This window comes from Mustelus asterias, chromosome 5, assembly GCF_964213995.1.
Source record: "Mustelus asterias chromosome 5, sMusAst1.hap1.1, whole genome shotgun sequence".
NCBI lineage: Eukaryota > Metazoa > Chordata > Chondrichthyes > Carcharhiniformes > Triakidae > Mustelus > Mustelus asterias.
Genome location: NC_135805.1, coordinates 55,238,831 through 55,261,003, shown reverse-complemented (window position 1 = coordinate 55,261,003; position 22,173 = coordinate 55,238,831). Strand labels below are relative to the sequence as shown.

Sequence of the window (22,173 nt, the reverse complement as noted above, 5' to 3'; positions counted from 1 at the left end):
ACTGTGAAAGAAAAGATCAAAACATGTCCTGAATTGTCCTCAGTTGGGTTTAGATTTGAGCTTTCCAGTAAATACATTGGCTTTAAAGAAATTAAATTTGGAATTGCAAGAATACATTAAGTTGTAATATAAATATATTATAATTGACTTTGCATTTATAAATGAGAAGTAATTTCATATTTGGCCGCAGAAAACAAAACTTGCTAATTTTTCATCTGTGGTTAAGGCCTATGAAAATGATAATGCGGCAGAAGATTCACCCAGTCACAAACATACTTCTGGGTCTTCAAGGTAGTTTTGTTAAGCAATTTCAAAATTTGGTTTTGTAAAGTCATCTGGTTAGGTTTCTGGTTGTTAGCCCCAAGTTAAATTGATTATTGCTGAAAAAAAGAGATGCTTTTGAAATTTTTCATCCTGCACTTGCAATAATGCCAAGTTTCAAAGGAACAATAATTCATATTGCATAAGAAAAGGGTGTGGATTGGTTGGCATCAACTATGATCGGTAGCAACATTGCCATGGAGAATGCACCATTGAAATATTGTACCCCATATTTTTGTTTAATTCAAAGAAAGTTGCAAATGTGTTCCATTGCCTGCAGAGGACGGCACCAAAGCGTGGGGGACACTAGACCCCGGTGCATTTTTCAAGGCAATGCCTTGACCAATCAGTTGACTTGCCAAGCAACCTGCACCCTTTCTCATGCAGTATAAAATGCTGCTCACTTTGAAGTTTGACATTCTTTGTAAGGCAGAAAACACGAACAGCATGTTCCTTTTTTTAAATTAGCTTGAAATTTCAATTGATGTATTTACAAGTTGAAGGGCTGTGCCATGTGAAAAGTGTTTAAACATCAAAATCATTGCACCTCTTCAATATTTGTTCCAACTAATTTGTGCATTTTTCTGCATCTTTACATATTAGGCTTCATGTTATAAGACGGATACTTGGGCTTTATGAATATAGTTTACCAGAATTCTTTCTAATATGAGGAAGTACAACTGTGAAGAAAGATCTAATAATTGGGGTGGAATTTTTTTTAAATAGAGATTACAGGGCATCCTGATCTTTGTAAAATTGAGGAGATGGAATCTGATAAATGGAAGAAGTAGTTGATGTCTGGAAAGGGTATCATAGCTGTGAGATTTGAAAATATTTCCACCCAAGATGTGGACTTTGCTGACAAGGTCAGCATTTAAAGTCCATCCCAAGTTACCCTCGAAGCTGATAGTGGACTGCAGTCTGTGTAGTGAAGGTACTCCAAACTTGGTTGTACCCCTATATAAAAGCAAAATGCTGCAGATATTGGAATCTGAAACAAAAACAGAAAATGCTGGAAAATTTTAGCAGGTCTGACAGCATCTGTGGGGAGAGAATAGAGCCAATGTTTTGAGTAATCTCTCCCCACAGATGCTGTCAGACCTGAGATTTTCCAGCATTTTCTGGTTGTACCCCTGATCTTCCCCTTGCCTATTGAGCAGAATCTTGGCCCTTGATTCTCCAGATCGCTAAAGAACTTGATAGGTTTCTCTGAGGGAGAGAATTCCTGTTCTTTCTGGCTGACTAGTCACTTATTTGTTCCATGCAGTAATTCTCACCTTTTTGGCTCCCTGGATTCTTTCTTGGCTGAAACCTGACCAGCCAGCATTAAAACTGAAAAGAAGAAAAATCTGATGCCTGTAGCTTTAAAATAGTTAATGAGCAACTGAGCAACTCTCTTCCAGGGAGTAGGCTAGTCACCCTTTCCTCTTTGTGCCTCCATTAAAATTGGCTGATGGATTCAAGGTGGGCTGGATTTGGATTTGAGCTATTTTTACCTTATTTGCTACCTAACCCATCTGTTCTTTGGAGTTAAAATGATCCCAGTGTTTTTGTATCATTGTCTATACTCTTGAATGCAAATGAACAAGTCTATATAGAGCCAGTAGCAGCAAATGCATAGTTTTGCAGTTGCTGAATAAGGGCCCAAGCTGTAATGTTTTTTGAAAAAAAAACATTTCTCATTTAAATCTGGCTCAAGAGCCTTGAAAGTGTTCACTTCAGCTGTATTTTAATTCCAATATGTATCTAATTTGGTGAAAGAAATACATTTCATATGCTTCCATCCCCTTCACCCCTTTCTCTTGGTAATGAGCTTCATTAAGACCTTCTAGTTACCTCTTCTTCTCCTCAAAATGTGCTTCCTTGAAATTACTAAACCTTTTTAACGCAGCCAGTTCTTTTAAATTTAAAATGGTCGGTATTAAACAAAAACCATGATGATGGGTCATAATTTGCTGTGGCATAAAAGCTAATGGTGTCTGCCATTAGTTGGACTTGCCCTTGTGTTTGGGTCTTTAAATTTTTTGCATGGCAAGTTTCTGAAAGTCCAAGCTGATAATGTCACCACAAAGAAATCGGCATCTGGAAACCAAATGAATAGGTAAGCAACTGTGTCCCAATGGAATACTTCCCCCATTTACCTTAGAGTTGGTTCAAGTTATCAAGTTTATTTTTTTCAAGCTCTTCGGTGAAGAGTGCCTGTTCTTTAATCTCTCATCTAATAAAATCTTCCAGTTGCTCTGAACAATTTAAAAGGAGAGGAAATATATAGATTATTTGGTGTGCAATCGTGAAATTTTAAAAAACACAATTGATTCCAAAGCTACAATTTTTTTCAGGGTTGATGGTGTTATGAGAATTATGACTTCAGATAAATTGTTGAAAAGTATGCAAATACTTCAAGGACACTTGGATGTTCTGCTGGAGTTTGATGTAAGTAGTTTTTGTGCAGATAAAATAGATTATTTAGCTCGGGCGTGCTTTTTCTTACAGGGCTGATGGTGCAATGAGAACTATGGCTCCAGAAAAATTGTTGAAAGGCATGCCAATACTGCAAGGGCAGTTGGATGCACTACTGGAGTTTGATGTGAGTAGTTCATCAGCATGACAGCTTGTAGTTGTGACCGTCATTGCTGAATTGAACGGTTCATTTTAACAATTAATTGGGACTGTTTCAGATCCATCTGCATACTAAATCTTTCTTACATGCAACATTTCAAACACGGAATGCTTACTGATGCATGAGCAGTTTGCATTCGGAGAAATGCATGGTCTTATTTGAACACCACCTTTTGCACCCCTATTGCATGTTCATGCAGAAAATGCATGCTTCATCTATTTCTAATCTCTCTGTAGCCTGTACCTGCTGTTTACAATTCTGTACCATCTGAAAATGTATCGATGTATGCTTTTAATTGCTTCCTTATCCCTTTTTAATCATGCTAGTATTGTCTAAATTGAAGTTGTGCACCTATTTCATTGTTCACCTGAATATGTCAATTTTATCTCTCAAGCTGAAAATACTTCTGGAAGAATTTGATATGGGAACAGAAGATCTCCAAATCCTGTACCAGCTACAGTTGCTCTCTTCCAGTTGTTTTGGTATTTTCCTATGTGAGCCACAATTTTTAAGTGCAGACCCTGACTTGCTATGCATACTCCTGAAAATGGTCCTCGCTTCATTATTATAAGTGGAGCTGTTAGCCAATGATTGCAGTGCTCGGCTCCAATATCTATTAACAAGATAATGAAGTCCATATCTGCATGCAGGAAGACCTGTGCAATAATCAGGTATGGATTAATAAGAGGCAGGCAACATTTGTTACATTGCTAAGCAATGACAAACTCCTCGTAAGAGAGAACATAACTGCCTCCATTTGAAATTCAATGCCATTAGCATTGCTATATCCTTCACCAACATCAATGATCAGAAATTCAACCTGAGCAGCCACAAAAATGCTATGGTTACTCTAGCAGGTCAGAGTCTGGGTTTTCAACAATGAGTGGCTCACCTAACTCCCCAAAACCCTCTGATATCTGAAAGGCGAAAGTCAGATGTGTAATGGAACACTCTCCACATGCCTGGCTGAGTGCAACTGGAATATAGCTTCCATCCAGGAAGAAATCATCTACTTGGTCACTGCCCCATCCACCAGCTGAAGCATCCGCACCCTCTATCACTGGCAAACCCTGGCTGCAGTCAGTACAATTGGCTGGATTCACTGCTGTATTAATAAGGTTTCTTGGAAAAAAATCACAGACCCACACTCTCGCTGCTTCGAATGATTAAGGGGAGAAGGTCCACTCTGGTGGCAAGTCCTCCCTGGCTACATCAGAATGGGTGTCTTTAAAATCTACAGGTCTGACCAGAGAGTAAGCTCCCATCAATACTATGCCTCATGATTAACAAAAAAGTCTTTTTCTTTTGCTGTTCACAGCTGCTGCTGTTTTCCTGTTTCTTTGTCCATTACACTCATGCTTGTTCTCATGCATGCACTGTATGCCAGAGAAAGCTGTGTCAATATGTTTGGCAACACTATGGCCAACTGCTTTTTCCTTTATCTCCAGGTGTTAAAAATTGGCCCATTGCTTTCAATTGGGCGTGACCTAGGCCCTTGACCCCCATGGCAACCAAATCACTTCAGAAATTACTTTCTGGAGATAAGGTGTTGCTGCTCCAGTGATTTTCAAAAAGCCTAATTAAGTTGTTAAATCAGAAAATGTACAAGGGAAATTGAATATAATACAAAAATCCATTCTTGCTGTCATGAGGCTGTGAAAATCATTGTTTTCCCTAAAGATGTTTCCAGAGTCAGAAGTTCAGACTGTTAATGGGACATTGGAACATTAGATGGATAAGTGTTAATGGCAGAAACAGCATTCCCTGAGTTCTTTTATGCAGTCAATCAAGTTAGTCAGACATGATTTTCCTTTATCAAAAGTTTGTTGACTTTTATTTATGGCCCTGACTTTTTTTTTTTGTGGACCCATACTTTCCCAAGTGCCAATTCATTTTTTCCTGGATCATTGTCTCAAGTTCTCACCGCCAACATTGGGCTGACTGCAGTGTAATTGTTGGGTTGATCCCTTCCTTTCTTGTTAAACAGAACAGTGACATTTGTAATCCGCTATTTCTCTGGCAACAATGCTCCACATGAGCAACAGTTCTGATGGAAAGTTATCAACTTGAAACATTGGACGAGATTCTCTGGCCTCCCTGCGGCATGTTTCTCGGCAGCGGGAGGCAATGTGTCATTGGCCGGCGGTGGGATCTTCTGGTCCCGCCGCTATCAGTGGAATTTCCTATTGATTCCGTTGGCAGTGGGACCAGAAGACCCTGCCAGATCCACTGTTCAGCAAAAGCTTTGTTTTGCTTTAATGACAGTTGACCACCTTGCAACATTCAGCATGGACTGATCATTCTGTTATCGTCTGCATGGAAAAAGCATTCATTGCACCATAATCTACATAACTACTTGTGTGTGTGAATTGGTCAAGAACTGAATGATGACATTTGTACTAAAATTTAGTCTGTAACTACACTGTTAAATGATCACGATTTGGTATTGCAGGTCAGCCCTGGTGAATTGTCAAATGGAGTAATAAATGCTGCTTTCTTGCTACTTTTCAAAGATCTAATCAAATTATTTGCGTGTTACAATGATGGAATCATTAATTTGTTAGGTGAGTACAATAGCATAAAATGAGACCAAATAGAAAAATAAATCCTGTTACTTTACTGATGCTAACTTTGTGTGGATATTATCTACACCATGAGTTTCAGCATTCAAAGCACCATGCCTTTGTGCATAGTATTAATGTAGCAATGTATTTCTAAATCCTTGGACTCTTTCAGCTAGGAAAATACCAACATTTGGGAATAGAGTTAAATGTAATTATATGTTTTCTGATTTTAGAAAAATATTTTGAAATGAAGAAGGGACAATGTAAAGAAGCACTAGAAATATATAAAAAATTTCTCACTAGGATGACGAGAGTTTCGGAGTTTCTTAAAGTTGCTGAAGTAAGTAATTGTTAAAGTCACTTAATGTTTGTCATCTCTGGGGAACAGCCTTGTTTGACTTTGACTACTTCAATATTTGAAGATTGATCCTTGGGATTATATCAGAAAAAAATACACAATGTTGCCTGCAGAGTATAGAATCATAGAAGCCCTACAGTGCAGAAAGAGGCCATTCAGCCCATCGAGTCTGCACCGACTCTCTGTGCATCTTACCCAGACACTTTCCCACACCCTATCCCTGTGCCCCCACACACTTACCATGGCTAATTCATCTAACCCACACAACTTGGGACACCTAAGGGGCAATTTGACATGGCCAATCCACCTAACCTACACATCTTTGGACTGTGGGAGGAAGCTGGAGCACCCAGAGGAAACCCAAGCAGACACAGGGAGAACTTGCAAACTCCACACAGACAGTGACCTAAGGCTGGAATTGGACCCGGGTCCTTGGCGCTGAGGCAGCAGTGCTAACCACTATGCTGCCCCATTATTGTGCCACTGTGCTAGCCCAATACTGGTATGTTGGCCTTCATTGCAGAATGACTCAAGTACAGGAGCAAGGATACCCCATTGCAGCCGTACAGGGTCCTGACAAGACCACACCTCGAGCATAAAACAAAAAAGATTTGCAGTTTAAAATTTTTCAATCTATGCCTTTATCTGTAGAGTTTGTGCTTCCCCCTCTAACCCCATTTGCTTTTTCTGTCAATTTACAATTCTCAATCTCTAATCAAAAATACGATTCTGCTATGGACCATCACTCATACTCAACTGCAACTCTTACCTACTATACCCATTATTTTGTTAAACTTGTTCTACACTGCATTACTATTTTAGTTTGAATAATACTTTTACAATTAAAAACATTTATATATTCATAAAAGTAATGCTTCATATACACCATAGTGTTGTGATCTGCTGTGATTTGGGAAACACGGCTGATCTGTTCAGCTGTAACTGACCCCTGTGTGTGTTGCATGGTCAGATCCAATCAGATTTTATTTATTTTATCACAAACTAATATTTCAGGCTGTATATTCTGCATTGCTAACAACTTTAACATTTGTCTTTGCAAGTGTGCCACTTTGCAAGTCTGCCCTCTTCCTCTCTCCTCTCCATTTTCCCCGACTCTGAAAAGCTCTAAACGATACCCCTTTGTATTTTTAGTTCTATGTACTAGTATATACTTTCTATTTAAGCGAGTTTATATCCTGTGATGATGCATATAAACAAAAAAATATTTAGGGCAGCTTTTCCTCTTGGTTGTAAAAGATCATCGTAGAGCCTGCCCAATTTGGCATTATTCCATTTAAGTGGCTGGGGAAACTGGCGTCTTTCAGCATGGATGTGTGATCCTTCTGATCTATTGCATCTCCTATATCTCCTCGGGCAATGCTTTTAAATCCAAATGCCAGATAAAAATCTGTATGTGCTCTATCTCTGTAACTACCTCTGCTTTCTCTTAATCGGTTTGTCTGTTTGTCTGGTTTTCATTCTTATTCTCTCCTGGTTTCAGTGATCATTTTGATCTAAGCTTGCAGAGTTTATCCCTGTATGATAGGAACTTGCTCCTCATAAAATTTTGTCATTGTATAGGTATTTTACAGTATTTTATTGCAAAATATGCACTCGTAAATTAAGTGAATGCAATTCTGGAAATAAAGTGCTAAATTTAACCCAGAAAGTTACTTTCAGGACTTTTGTACATATGTTCGTCCTTTTCACTGGAATTCTGTTTCTAGATTTCCCTGTATGAAGAAAAGCCTCCTAAAATGTACCACTGTTAGTTGAAACTTTCAGAATTCAACCTGAAAGCTGCCTTATTTTTAAATCTATTGCAACATGGGAATAGGTGAATAGTTTTGTTGTCAGTTGTAAAAATATTCCAGTGCTTTAAGGGCACAGCCTGATGTTTTTTTTTTGACCAAAGACAATTTTTTCCAAGATGCAGATCCATGAAATAAGTTGTCTCAGAGCAGTTGACATCACAGTTCCTTGTGTTGCTTGTCCTGTTGTGAAGACATTGTTTTGCATTGTAGCACACAAAATTGAGCACATTTTATTGATTTCAGTCTTTCTTTAAAAAAAGTAATCTCTCTGCTCTAAACTGGATCAGTCTTACTAATCTACCATCAAAGAACAATACAGCACAGGAACAGGCCCTTCGGCCCTCCAAGCCCGCGCCGCTCCCGGTCCAAACTAGACCATTCTTTTGTATTCCTCCATTCCCACTCCGTTCATGTGGCTATCTAGATAAGTCTTAAACATTCCCAGTGTGTCCACCTCCACCACCTTGCCCGGCAGGGCATTCCAGGCCCCCACCACCCTCTCTGTAAAATACGTCCTTCTGATATCCGTGTTAAACCTTCCCCCCCCCCGTCACCACCGACCTGGGAAAAAGCTTCCCACCGTTCACCCTATCTATGCCTTTCATAATTTTATACACCTCTATTAGGCCACCCCTCATCCTCTGTCTTTCCAGTGAGAACAACCCCAGTTTACCCAATCTCTCCTCATAACTAAGCCCTTCCATACCAGGCAACATCCTGGTAAACCTCCTCTGCACTCTCTCTAAAGCCTCCACGTCCTTCTGGTAGTGTGACGACCAGAACTGGGCGCAGTATTCCAAATGCGGCCGAACCAACGTTCTATACAACCGCAACATCAGACCCCAACTTTTATACTCTATGCCCCATCCTACAAAGGCAAGCATGCCATATGCCTTATTCACTACCTTCTCCACCTGTGACGTCACCTTCAAGGATCTGTGGACTTGGACACCCAGGTCCCCCTGCGTATCTACACCCTTTATGGTTCTGCCATTTATCATATAGCTTCCCCCCTACGTTAGTTCTACCAAAATGCATCACTTCGCATTTATCTGGATTGAACTCCATCTGCCATTTCTTTGCCCAAATTTCCAGCCTATCTATATCCTTCTGTAGCCTCTGATAATCTTCCTCACTATCTGCAAGTCCAGCCATTTTCGTGTCATCCGCAAACTTACTGATCACCCCAGTTACACCTTCTTCCAGATCGTTTATATAAATCACAAACAGCAGAGGTCCCAATACAGAGCCCTGCGGAACACCACTAGTCACAGGCATCCAGCCGGAAAAAGACCCTTCCACTACCACCCTCTGTCTTCTGTGACCAAGCCAGTTCTCCACCCATCTAGCCACCTCCCCCTTTATCCCATGAGATCCAACCTTTTGCACCAACCTACCATGAGGTACTTTGTCAAACGCTTTACTAAAGTCCATATAGACGACATCCACGGCCCTTCCCTCGTCAACCATTCTAGTCACTACTTCAAAAAACTCCACCAGGTTAGTAAGGCATGACCTCCCTCTCTCAAAACCATGCTGACTATCGTTAATGAGTTTATTCCTTTCTAAATGCGCATACATCCTATCTAATCCTCTCCAACAACTTCCCTACCACGGACGTCAAGCTCACCGGCCTATAATTTCCCGGGTTATCCTTCCTACCCTTCTTAAATAACGGGACCACATTAGCTATCCTCCAATCCTCTGGGACCTCACCTGCGTCCAGTGACGAGACAAAAATTTGCGTCAGAGGCCCAGCGATTTCATCTCTCGTCTCCCTGAGCGGCTCTCCAGCTCTAATGTATTATACTTGATAGTTTAAAATGTCTAAATATATGCGGGTTGGGTTGATTGGCCATACCAAAATGCCCCTTTAGTGTTCAGGGATTAGCAGGATAAATAGGTGGGGTGGGGCTGGGTGGGATTGTTGGTGCAGGCTCGATGGGTTGAGTAGTCTCCTTCTGCAATGTCGGGATTCTATGAACCATACTAATTATCACAGCCACACTTCAGTCCCCAAAGTGCCAATGAATAATAGCGATTCTTTTTAATGTGTACCCACAAAATAAAAACAAGGCTTTGAAAATTTTGAAATGACATTCACCAGTTATAGTGCAATACCAAAATAATTACAGATTCATGGAGTGTATAATGGGAATCTAAACATTTTAACTTGCTGTTTTTATGTTTCACAGCAAGTAGGAATTGACAAAGGTGACATTCCTGACCTATCTCAAGTAAGTTTTAAAAAAAATTTATATTCCTTTTGCATTCTGATAGATTAATTTTACAAATAATGTTATAAATTCATACAAACCTGGAACACTGACGAGATCTGGCTTTGGCTATTTGTAATGGGGGTCCAGTGGCTCTTTGGAGTCAGATCTTGATAGGTAAATTGGCTTATGCTGTTTCGGTTCCAACTTTGGCTTGTTATTGTTTGTGCTACTGGTCTATTTGTAAATTATCTGGACTGCAGGAACAGCGGCATATACACTAAATAATTCTCACCCAGATTATGTATGTGATCAGAAAAATGAAGAGCTCTGTTATAACCACCAAGAACAGAACTGGGTTTTGCAAGGGATAATGACTAGGACATGCCCCTTCAGTTCTGACTTTGAGTTACAGATTCAACCCAGAGACTGAGTATGAGTAATGTACATCTCTTTGCAGTTTCAGCGATATCAGTGAAACACAATGATTCCCAGGTTGAATATTTGTTTCAGAATTTTATTTCACCTCAAGACAATGGTCTTCTCTTTAGCATGTTTGAACTTGTCGCAACTTAAAACTTCTGAATTTTTCTGGTGAAACCAGTGTAGCCCTATTTTGATCCAGGAAGTGCAAGTAGAATGAATGAACTTGCTGGATGTTTGTACTTGTATGCCCTAAATGCTACATCTATGGACTAATGTGGTGGGGCACACAAAAAGATTTCATGGTATCACTATTCCTATAATATGATTTATTTTTTGCGCTATGATTGTTTCCTTCAATAGACTACATCAACGTAAAGTGTTCATCTATGATTTTGTTTACATAATGCAAGTCCAAAGCGAATACTAAAAGTTGTGTGCTATTCTGCACATGTTTTCTATACTATCTCTGGGTTGATTCAAGGCAATCATCTTCGTGGATTTTAGAAACTTTCAAAAGGGTTTGAAACTTTCTGAAACCTGTTTTTAACTGTAAAGATACTTTAAGAACAATTAACCGCAAAGTTTACTCAGTCCTCACATTGTGCTTTGCAACCTAGTGCAGACCAGTTGATGTTTGTGACATTAGTTTGTATAATAGCATCATTATTGCCTTTTAAATGTCTAAGGTGTTCAGTGGTTTTGGTTCTTTGTGGCTAATGCTAACATTTCAGTAAGATCTTTTGGCTGCATTTAGCTACTCGTTTCAGTAACGCTTATTTGTAAAATGATAGCATATTTTGAAGGTATGCACTGGTGGATCCAGCTTGCTTCTGTACAAGAAATATTTTGTCTGTGTGCTATGGTAGTAAGTTAAGATGGAAAGCCCAAATATGCATTTCTTCACGTGAAAGTTTATTATTTTGCTAGAAATAAACTAAAATAGATAATTATAGAATGTCAAGAACTGCCTTTTATATGTTATATGTAGGTATAGAAAAATGTGTTAATAAATTTAGATAACAATGGCGATAATGAATACAAAACTGTGACATCATGAAAGTAAAATACTGTGGAAGCTAGAGATCTGAAATAAAAACAACGGGTCTGGCAGTATCTGTAGAGAAACCAAGTTTATCATCAAGTCCAATATGACAGTTCAGAACTCTTTTATTCCTGAAACAGTATTATTACATTTTGAAGCTTAAAGGGAAATCATCGTGTGAAATGCATGCAGTTTTCACCATAGATCTTCCATATCTTTTTTATTTTGATAATTGGTATGCGGCAATACACCACTATTTGATTTGTGTCCAAGTTTTACTCTTTTAAATGTGCACAGGATGTTGCTTCCTAAAATATGGATTTGGATGGCCTGGATTTTATGGAATTTGGGAGGGATGGTATGGTAGCAGGAGATTGGCAACAAACTGTCAACGTTCAGCATTGTTAACCTCCTCTGAATTAGGCATGCATATATATTAGTATAAAAATTTAGAAGTTGCATTCTGTCACTTAGTGCTGCGCCACAAGCTATGCTGCGGCCGCCTTGGGAACAAGTAATGTAATTAGCAAGAACTTCAACCTTCCCACTTGCATATTGCGTGTGGAAATCCTATGAAAATTGGAACTAGCCTGACCAGTGCAACTGGGTTTTTAACATGGATATGACTAATAAAATTTAATTAATTGCAAAACCAGCTCTGACAAAATAAGTTTGTATTTGTGGAGTACATTTAAATGAATGAGTAAATTCCGTTTAAGTTTTCAATTTTTTAAAAGAATATTTTAGCTTCAACCTTCACCGAATCTTTAATTTGCTCCATGTAAAAAAAAATTTGTCTTTTATTTTGGCATTTTTTGTTTCCTGTTTGCGTGTTTGAAAATTCTTTATGGTGATTGGCTGCTTCATCATGCTGATGACATCGTTCCAGTTCCATGCTGGGATTTCCCAGTAAAGAATGGGGCAATCAATTGCATTACCACTGCACAGCAATGGAGTTGAAATATCGCCAGAGTGGTCACTCGATCTCTCAGCAAGGCCAATGGTGTGCACCTTTGCTTCACCGCAAGCTCCAGGCTGTTGACTTTATTGATAATGTGTTACATAGGTTTATATTTGTCACCATCACCTGTAACCATGAATGCTGTGATTTACTACTTGAATACAATTGAATCTGCATAATTATGCAAAACACACCCGTTGGCTTTGAGGCTTTAAAAAAAATAGAAGTTGACTATTAAATGCATGGGATATTTTATTGAAACACTTAAACATCAAGGTCAAAGTTTTAATACCTTGTATGTTACGTTAACCAATCTAAGTGGCTTAAGGTTTGACTAGGAATAACCAAACATAACTTTAGACCAAGATTGTCAACTGGTGTACAAACACAGATACAAGATCATCAACTATTTTGGTCCAGCTATTGAAAAGCCCATGATATTTGCTTTGCAGTTCATGCATAAATAATGATTAGCTGAACAAAATGCTGTCAAATGTTGGCCCAGTATGGTCACCATCTACAGAAGTGAAGCAGAAGGAGAATATCTGATGCAGGAAGAGTTCTTAAAGCGGTTTTTATTGCACTTACAAAACCATTATTTATGACTGTATTTGCTAAAAGTCAACATAAAATGCATCGCATGAAGAGCAATTTTTTTAAATTATGCAAATAATTATGCAAAACACACCTGGTTCTTTTGGAATTTGAACTCTGATTTACTATTGACCATAGCCCAACTAATCTGAGGTTTTGGCCATAATATATAGGCAAAATGTGGGTGTTTGTTCACTTTCTTATAACAATTCTCTTTGAAAATGCAGGCAATACACCGGAGAATTCTTGCTGACCTTAAAAATTCTGACACTGAAAATTCACCTTTTAAAGACTGTACCATTGATAATCCGGTAACCATCAATGTTATCCACTATAACTCTGGTGTGCTGATTTTTCTATTACTATATTTGAGGTTATTAAATTAGATTACTCAATGGGATACTTAATCAACTCCGTATTTAGGTTAGAATCTGATAACTTGCCTCATCTTTCAAAAATCCCCATGACAATGGAGAGAGAGCATCTGGTAAATAGCCATGGTATAGTTGCTTGTTTCAACTTGATGTTCAGTGCAATCCATAGAATTCTCTTTAGAGAAGATATCTTTGTAAAAATGCATCTAACGCTTCGTGAGAAAAAGTCAAATGTAATAAATTTGATGTTTTGATTCTTCTGGTTGAATCAGTATACACAATCCAAAATGTCCTATCCAACCAAAAGTTCACAGACTAGTCTGGAGGTTTAAATTATTTCTCCAATGTACAGAAAGGTATTGACTTCATTTAGGTCTTAGAATAAAAACTCAACAGTTTTATGTTGATCAGGTAACAACTGGAGTTAGTACTGATATAGAAACAGAAAATGCAGGAAATAGTCAACAGGTTAGGCAGCATCTGGAGAGAGAAGTGTTAATATTTCAGGTTGTTGACCTTTCATCAGAACTGAAAGAAATAGAGACATAATGAGTTTTAAGCAAGTTCAAAGGCAGGTAAATTGGGGAGGAGATGAAGAACAAAAGGGAAAGCCTATGATGGGATAGAAAGTAAGAGAAATTAAATGACTAAAAAGTAATGGCAAAAATCAAAAAGAGGCAACGGATAAGAGACAATTTGAGCCTGGAAACTGGTAATTGTTAGGCAATTCTTCCAATGCTCTTTATCACTCTCTTCAGTCGAAAGAGTCTAGAATCAGGAGAAAATGTTGATGCAAAGCTTCATGAGGTGAAAACAAGCTGAGATAATGGGTGTCGCCGGGGAAATCCTCTTTAGGAGTTGGAGATGGGCTGAGAGGGGTTGTGGTCTGAGGTTGGAGGCTTGAACAAGCTGATCTTCCAAAGGAGATGAATGAATGCTGCAAGTCCATACTGATCTGTGGATTTGTACTTTGAGTACTTAGAAATGATCAATGTCAGTTAACTTCTAAAGCAGACCATGTTATACACAACACAGTGATTAGCTAATCCTTAATCCAAAACTCAAGAAACCTACAGGCAGGCATAGATCTCATCTGTGACAGCCTGGGAAACCATGGCATTTTATTCAATGATGGGGTTTTAATTGAAAGCAAATGTCTGCATATTGCCATTCGGCTTCTGCAATGTAGAGGTTGATTCACCAAACAACAGGACTACCCCTTGTCGAGAAGTTTAGTTACCATATTGGGATTGGATCTGAGAACTAAATGCTACAAGTCCATGCTGATCTGTGGATTTGAGTACTTGGAAATGATCAATGTCAGTTAACTTCATAATGCTTACCCAAACTCATCAAGAAACCTGCAGGCAGGCGTAGAGCCTTTTAAGCTATTTTGGGGGAAATGAAGCAATTTTTGAGGAAATAATTAGATAATGCTATGTTGACCAGGTTGCATCCTGAGGTTTTAGTCTTGGCTCAGTGGTAGTCCTCTCAATTCTGAAGCAGAAAATCGGGGTTCAAGCCTCTCTGCAAAGATTTGAGCACATGCTCTAGTATTGACGGTGTGCTGCACCATCAAAGATAAGATACTCAACCAGGACCTGTCTACCACCTCAGGTGGATGTTAAGTCCCATGCACTATTCAAAGAGCATGGAATTCCTTTGGTGTCCTGTTCAACGTTTATCCCACAACCAGCACCTGAAAAGAGTATCTGATCATATCTCGTGGGTCCTTTGGTACTTTCTTGACAGAAAAGGTCAGTGCTAATCACTTAATTTTAACACCATTTAAAACAAACAAGAAGTTTGTGGGGCAGCAACACAGAATCCATTCATGTTCTCACTTTTTAAAGTTGGATTTAGAAATCAAAGAGGTCATTTTGAAGGGAATGGATAGGAAACTTGTACAGGTGTGGAACACTGGCAATTTAAGGGTGAGGTGTGTGCTTATGGAGCAGAAGGAAAGACAGGATACAAGATTAAGGTAGTTCAAAGCAAAGGGTTGGAGGTGAGGAAGGAATAGTGGTGCATGGGTGATGGAAGCAAAGAAGCACTGTTAGAGTAATTAGAGAAGGGGGTGGAAAATAAGCCACTTTGCTTTCTATAAATATGTTTTAACATTGGTTGCTGTCCACCACATATTTATCTTGCTATGCACTACCTTCCAGCCTGAAAGGGAAGCTAAAAGGGACATTATGGGATGAGAAGTGCAACAACAACTACATTAAGTCAACAGACAAATGAGGAAGAGGCCATGCTCTGCAATTTACTTTACAATGCCACTAGAGGTCAATTGTATCACATCTTGTCCATTTCACAATTTCTCACCTGATCAACCATCCGGGTTATAGCTCTTTCATGCTTTTCTATTTGTGTATTTTTCAAGTTTTTCTGTTTTGCCATTATTATACATGATTTTCATTCATTACATTTTTGGTTTATCTATCCCACTATCTTCTCTGCTAATTAACTACAGGAGTGAGCTTGGTTTCTGCCATCTTTCTAATAAAGAATGGAAAATCTTTTGTAGTGATTTGAAGGACAGTACATTTTAAAAAGTGACTTCCTGAAATATGTTTTTAATTGAACTTATTTCAAAATAGCATTTCCTCAAGCTACTCTATTTTCATAGACACGGACTCATACTTGATTTAATTTCAATCTCTTCCTCCTTTTCCTCATATTCTTATAGATAAAGAGGATTTGGGTGAGATTTTGTTTCAGCTGCTCAACCAGCTACTCAAATGATGGCTGAATTTGGTAACATTGATTCTTTTTTTTCAAAGCAATGCTCAGCAGACCAAGCAGCATCAAAGAATTGACATTTTGGAATGCCATTGAACTGAAATGTTTAAAGTTTCACTTTCCACAAAAGCTACCTGAACTGCCAAGCATTTCCAGTATTTTATGGAGGGGATCAGGGAGAATCCAGTTTTTGACTTTTTTCACTCGAGGCAAAGTATTTTGTCGTCCTTTGGTCCTCCTTGCAAAAGCTTAATGAGGGAAAAGTTCTCGCTGCCCTTTTGAGGTTTCTGCAGCTGTTGCAGCATTAGTCAATTCAAATGTTCTCCAATTTGAGAGATCTGTAAAATCTGATGCCATATAATCCTTGTTTTGAGAAAATTTCAAAAGCAGGAACTTGAGGCTCTGCACTAGATCTCGATTTGGGCAGTAAGAGGCAGATTGGTAAACTCTGCTAATATTTTTCTCATTCTGCTGTCCACTGCTCTGAGGAAAAAGGAAAGAAAAATGACTACGCTTCACCTTTTTTCTGCTTCTTAACCTGCTTCACTTTTATCAAGCATACCTTTTCTCTTCTTGTAACATCCTTGTCAACTGAGGGTTGCTAACAACAGCCATGATTCACTATGACATCAGACTTTTAATTGGACCTACCTTGCATTAAGTTGATCATTCTCTACACCCTAGCTATGACTGTAACACTACATTCTGCACTCTCTCCTTCCCTTTATAAACGATATGCCTTGTCTGTGTAGTGCGCAAGAAACAATACTTTTCACTGTATACCAATATATACGACAATAATAAATCAAATACAAGGCAAGATGAAGAGGTTGGCCTCAAGAACTACCTCAGCTGGTATGAGGATTGAACCTTAATGTTAATTTTACTTTGCATCACAGTAGCCATCTAGCTGTCTCCTTTTAGTTGGGCTTATTTCTTTGAATCGCAATGCACTCTTGGAATTGATAGTTCAGCATTAACATTTCTATTTAAAGAATAAAATTCCTTTCTATGACTGTTAAAGAATCCTGGGAATACCTGGTGTATAAATGGATACAGTTTCAAATACGGTGAATAGACTGAGCAGATAAGTAATCATGAAAAATAAATGCTCACTATACATGGGTGCATCAGCATTTCGAGATTAATGTTTCAATGGTCAGCCCAGATTTTGGAGTCTTAGTGGCTCATAGTAATTCGGCCACAATGCACAAGGAGTTAAAATCAGTGAATTTAGAATCTGTTCAAACAAATGTTTTCCAATATTGAACCGTCTCTCTTGTAGAATGCGTAGACTATTGTCAAACCCAAAGTCAATCCGTACAATGTTTGTTATACAAGTACAATCATAGTTTATCACATCAGCAGATTCAGATGTAAGAAATGTTATCAGAAGAGGCGTGTGTGTGTGTCATTTAAGTTATCTTGTGCTTGTATCAGGCCTTTTAATTTAGGATTCTTTACAGGAGTAAATAAAACTTTCAACTGAGTTTTTTCAAGTGTGTATTTATTTAAAGATTTTGATTGGATTGAAAGCATGATGTTTATTTTGTGATGCTTTGGTTTATGGAGAAAGTAAAATAAAGCATGAAAATAGTGTTGCCATTTTCCAGGCAAATGATTGTTCAAGTTCCTCATGTAGCTGGCTGGTGAATTGCCAGTAAAAATGTAGTGAATGTGTTATACTGTTTCTCTTTTAGGCTCCTAGCAGTCTTCTGGAAGCCCTTGAACAACATTTGAATACCCTGGAAGGGAAGAAAAATGCAGCTGGCAGTAGGTAGGATTGCACCTGTTTAGATGCATTTTCATAAACCAAATACTGAGATCTTATTTTCTGTTTACTGCCTGCAGCTCCGTTATGACATCTGTAAATGTAATTGCTGCTGTAATTGAGATGCTCGTATAAAAGTATTTAATGACAAAGTTATGAGAAATTATTTGAATAGCGTGTTTTACATTGCAACGCCAGGAAAACAAGTTTATCTACACAAAGTAGTAAACAATCAAAACACACTTGTACCTCTGCAAATTGGTGCTGAAAAATTAACCTTCAGAATACACACACATTTACATTGCTTCATTTTTTGCTGAAAATTTACATCCCATCACAGTTGGTATCTAATCACAGCTGTAAAGCTAAGTATGTATCTTAGGGAAGAAATTTTGGGGAGGCTTAATTTCGTGAAAGATTTGGTGAGGTTCATTGTTCCTTGGAAGAGAATTTGGGATTATAAATCTATATATTCAGTTTGATATTTGAGGTTTTCAAATGAGGTAATTGTTACAAGGCAATTAAAAATCTGTTAATTAGTTCCATTTAAATGACCATTTTGTATTGATTTTTATGATTCAGATTATGGAATTGATGCCTTATTTTCTTTCCCCCTGCTTTTTGTGATTTTTGGCTTGGTAAGAAAGGGATTCGAACTGTTGCTCAATGCAACCGATACACACTGATATCTGCACTGTAGAGTCTATTGTCAGAATAGCTAGAAGTTGATTAGAAAGAAAATATAGTTTCTGTGCATTGTATGTATTTTGTAGTAGAAAATAAGTGTTACGATCCTAATGGGGCAACTGTAAACTAAAATCAAATTTACTGTATGACCCCCAAATAAAGAAATTGCCAACAAGATTGCACATATTGTAGTTTATACTTTGCAGAAATCAGAATCCACATAAGTTAAACAAGAATTAACTGGCAATTTACAGTTGTTACAACTATAAATTACATGTGGAGTAGCAGATACAAGAAAGAACGTGTCTCAAGATTACAAACATTCGCATCATTTCTCATACAATTGTGGCACCGTATGTGCAATTTCAGTATTTCCAATTGACTCTCCAGAATGTGGGATCTCTCACTTTGCTCAATTAATGGACTTGGTCCTTGAGTCACCTGCAGTAGAGCTCAGCACTATTCGAGACCCGAAAAACAATTGTCATCCAAATGACACATTGCTGCAAAACTTCTCTTATCTAGGTCCACAACAGTCTTGATGGCATTGATTCCCGAGAGCCTCCTTCATTGATCCCTTCATTAAACATTGTTAAATTGTCTGATCAGCTCTGGCTAATGGCTGTAAAATTGACCACATCTCAAACTCTGTCCTCGGCGTTTTGTTCCTTTTTAACTATTACACACACTTACTCAAACATAGTTTCTTTATTACATACACGCATGCCAACAGTTTCTTGTAAATATGTCTTCTCTGCCCCACCATGCCAATCCTTTGTTTCTGGTGGCCAGCATGGCTTCTGATCTTAACTTCCTCCTTTTTGGTATCTCTTCCAAGTTAAGGCTCACCAGGCCACTTGGATGAGTATTTTTTGTTCAAGAAAATTACAATTAGTTCATTTACAATTTGCCATTTTCAGACATTCTTCAGAATAATTGGAGATTCCAAAGATAGAAATTAGACATTTTCCTTGCTCTACTGCTTCCAGGTCAAAGGTTGTCACAATATCTTGGAGCAGGTGTAGAAGAAATTTTATTAACATGGTACCATGAATGAATGACTTCACTTATATAGAAACACTGGGAAAAGCTGACATTCTCTGACAGCAGAGATGGTTGCGAGGAGATTTGATTGTGGTGTATAGAGTAAATGAGGGGAAGCTTTTTCCAGAGCAGAAGGATCAATAATTGGAGGGCACCGGTTTAAAATTACTTGCAAAAACAACCAGATCTAACATGCGATTTTTTTTTTGCACAGTGATTTATTGTGATGTGACATGCAGTGCTTGAAAGAGTGTTGAAAGCTGATACATAATGTTCAAAAGTGAATTAGATAAATATTTTAAGGGGAAAAAATATTAAATTGAAAACCTTTTCAAAGATATAAACACTTGTGAAGTTGTGGAATACACTCAAGAGAACTATGAATTTGTCTCACAGCTAGTCAAACTTCTGATCAGCTGTGACTATAAATACTACAAAATTGTAAGAAGTGGAAGCATTCAGTAATGCTACTGAAGCAGCAAATTGTTCTTTTACAGACTGGGAGCATACATGGGTGAGTTCCTTACCAGAATCGAATTGGCTGAAAACGTTGGGGCGTGAAAAACCGAGCAGGATTAAAATTAGTAGGGTCACTTCCAAGCACTTGGCTTTCAAAAGGGAAGAGAATTTTTAGATTTCAAAATCCATAAGGAACAAACCAGGCTGGGTGCAACTCATTCTTATTGGAGAATAATTACTTAAACGAAAAATTAGAAAATTCTAAGATGTGGGCTTTGAGCTAGATAATACAAATGTGCTCCTCTTGTCAGATGGATTGTATCCACACATTTTTTAAAAAGGGTCGAAGGAAGAGATAGAGGGTGATTCTCCCATCCAGCTGTGCTGATTTTGTTTTAGCGCAATGGGCCGGGAGATTCAAGCAGCACTCGGTTTTTTTAAAAATCGTGATCCGCACTGGGGGCCTGCCCCTGAGCATGTCTCCCAGTGCTGGATATCCAGTGCTGCCCGCCCTATGCCAGAAATAGGCGCAGAGCTTAATACACTATGCATCCGGTAATTTGCATGCAATTTCAATGCTATTAGCGGATCCGGGACTGAAATCTCCAGGCCCGCTAGCATCTCTCCGTTGCCGCTCTGCAGTCAAGATCGGTGGGGCAAGGAGAGAGGCCAGCGATTGGGCCTGGACATCCTGATGGGAGTTCAGGACCGGTTTTGGGGAGTGTGCGGGGGGGGGGGGGGGTCGTCGAGGCTGGCCCGGACATGACTGGGGGGGGGGGGGGGGGGGGGGGGGCCAGTGATCGAGCCGTTGGATGATGCTGCCGGCCTCTCCTGTTGGAATAGGCCCTGCCCCTGGATCTTAACGCGATTCATGCTCGTGCACTCTGCAGTGCACAGTCTGGGAGATTCATTTTTAAACTTCCACTGAAAAAAACCAGTGGGATTTACTCCAGTTTTGACACAAATTCGACACTTAGAATTTTGTGGGAAATAACCCCGGGTATTTCTGCTCACCCCAGAGGGGGACAGAACTTGTCAGGTCATTATAGATCAGTCAGCTTAACATCGGTGGGAGTAAAAATAATGGAATCCTTACTTAAGGAAGGAATGGGAAATATCTAGAAAAGAAAAACTTAATAGTCAGTAGGATTTCAAAACAGAAAATATTGCTTGCCTAACCTTATTGAATTTTATTTGAGGAGCTAACTGAGCGAGTAGACAATGGTAGATGTAATTTGTCTGGATTTTTAAACAATTCATAAGAGACACAAGGTTGGAAAATGAAGAGTCCGAATCAGTGGACAAGCAGCAGAATGGATTGCCATTTGAGTGTAAAAATAGTTATTCAGAGTAGCAATCAGTTCCACACAGATCAATGCTGGTGCTACTGACGTTTGCAATTTACATTAATTTGGATTTTGAAATCAAAAAATATCTAAATTGACAGATGGTAAATTTTTGAGGTACGAAAGTAGGAGGACGGTCAAAACAGAACTGCTGTACAGGAGGGGATTAACAAATTTGCAAAACAGGCAAATAATTGGGAAATGAAGTCTGTGCATTTTGGTGGGAAGAATATGGAAGTCACTTACTTGGAAGGTGCGAGTCTACAGATACATCATTGCTGAAAGTTGCAGATTAGCAAGACCATTAAAAAGGCAAACCAAGCTTTATTTCGGGAAGGATAGAAATGAAAATTTGGAAGTTATGCTAAACCTGGATTGAACTGTGGTTTGGCCACACTTGGCTACCAGAATTCTATGCAGTATTCTGTTATGAAAATGATAGAGGTACTTGAGAAGGTGAAGAGAAGATTTACAAGAATAACAGAAAAAGACGAGAGGTCATAGTCTTAGGATGAAGGATAGCAAATTTAAAACAAAGTTGAGGAGAAACTACTTCTCCCAAAGTGTTGTGAATCTGCGGAATTTGCTACCCCAAAGTGCGGTGGATGCTGGGACAGTGAATAAATTTGAGGAGTTAGACAGATTGTTAATTGGTAATGGGTTGAAAGGTTATGGGGATGCGGAGCATATCAGCCATAATTGAATGACCGAGCGGACCCAATGGACCAAATGACCTAATTCTGCTCCTATGGAAAGGATTGTCGGGATTGGGCCTCTTTTCTCAAGTGGCTGAGGGGTGATTAATAAATTATGAATCTTGAAGCTATGCAA

The 22,173-nt window shown here is 38.7% G+C and overlaps 1 protein-coding gene across 4 annotated transcripts in view; it reads left to right on the top strand.

The window, feature by feature from the left end:
* Positions 1-22,173, top strand: part of snap91a (synaptosome associated protein 91a) — a 195,346-nt gene that overhangs the window by 103,312 nt on the left and 69,861 nt on the right. For all 4 annotated transcript variants that reach the window (XM_078212609.1, XM_078212607.1, XM_078212608.1 and 1 more), the window contains 5 exons: positions 2,815-2,908; positions 5,394-5,505; positions 5,739-5,845; positions 9,873-9,914; positions 17,736-17,812. In XM_078212609.1, coding sequence (XP_078068735.1) covers positions 2,815-2,908; positions 5,394-5,505; positions 5,739-5,845; positions 9,873-9,914; positions 17,736-17,812 — 432 coding nt within the window. The remainder of the gene's footprint in view (positions 1-2,814; positions 2,909-5,393; positions 5,506-5,738; positions 5,846-9,872; positions 9,915-17,735; positions 17,813-22,173) is intronic.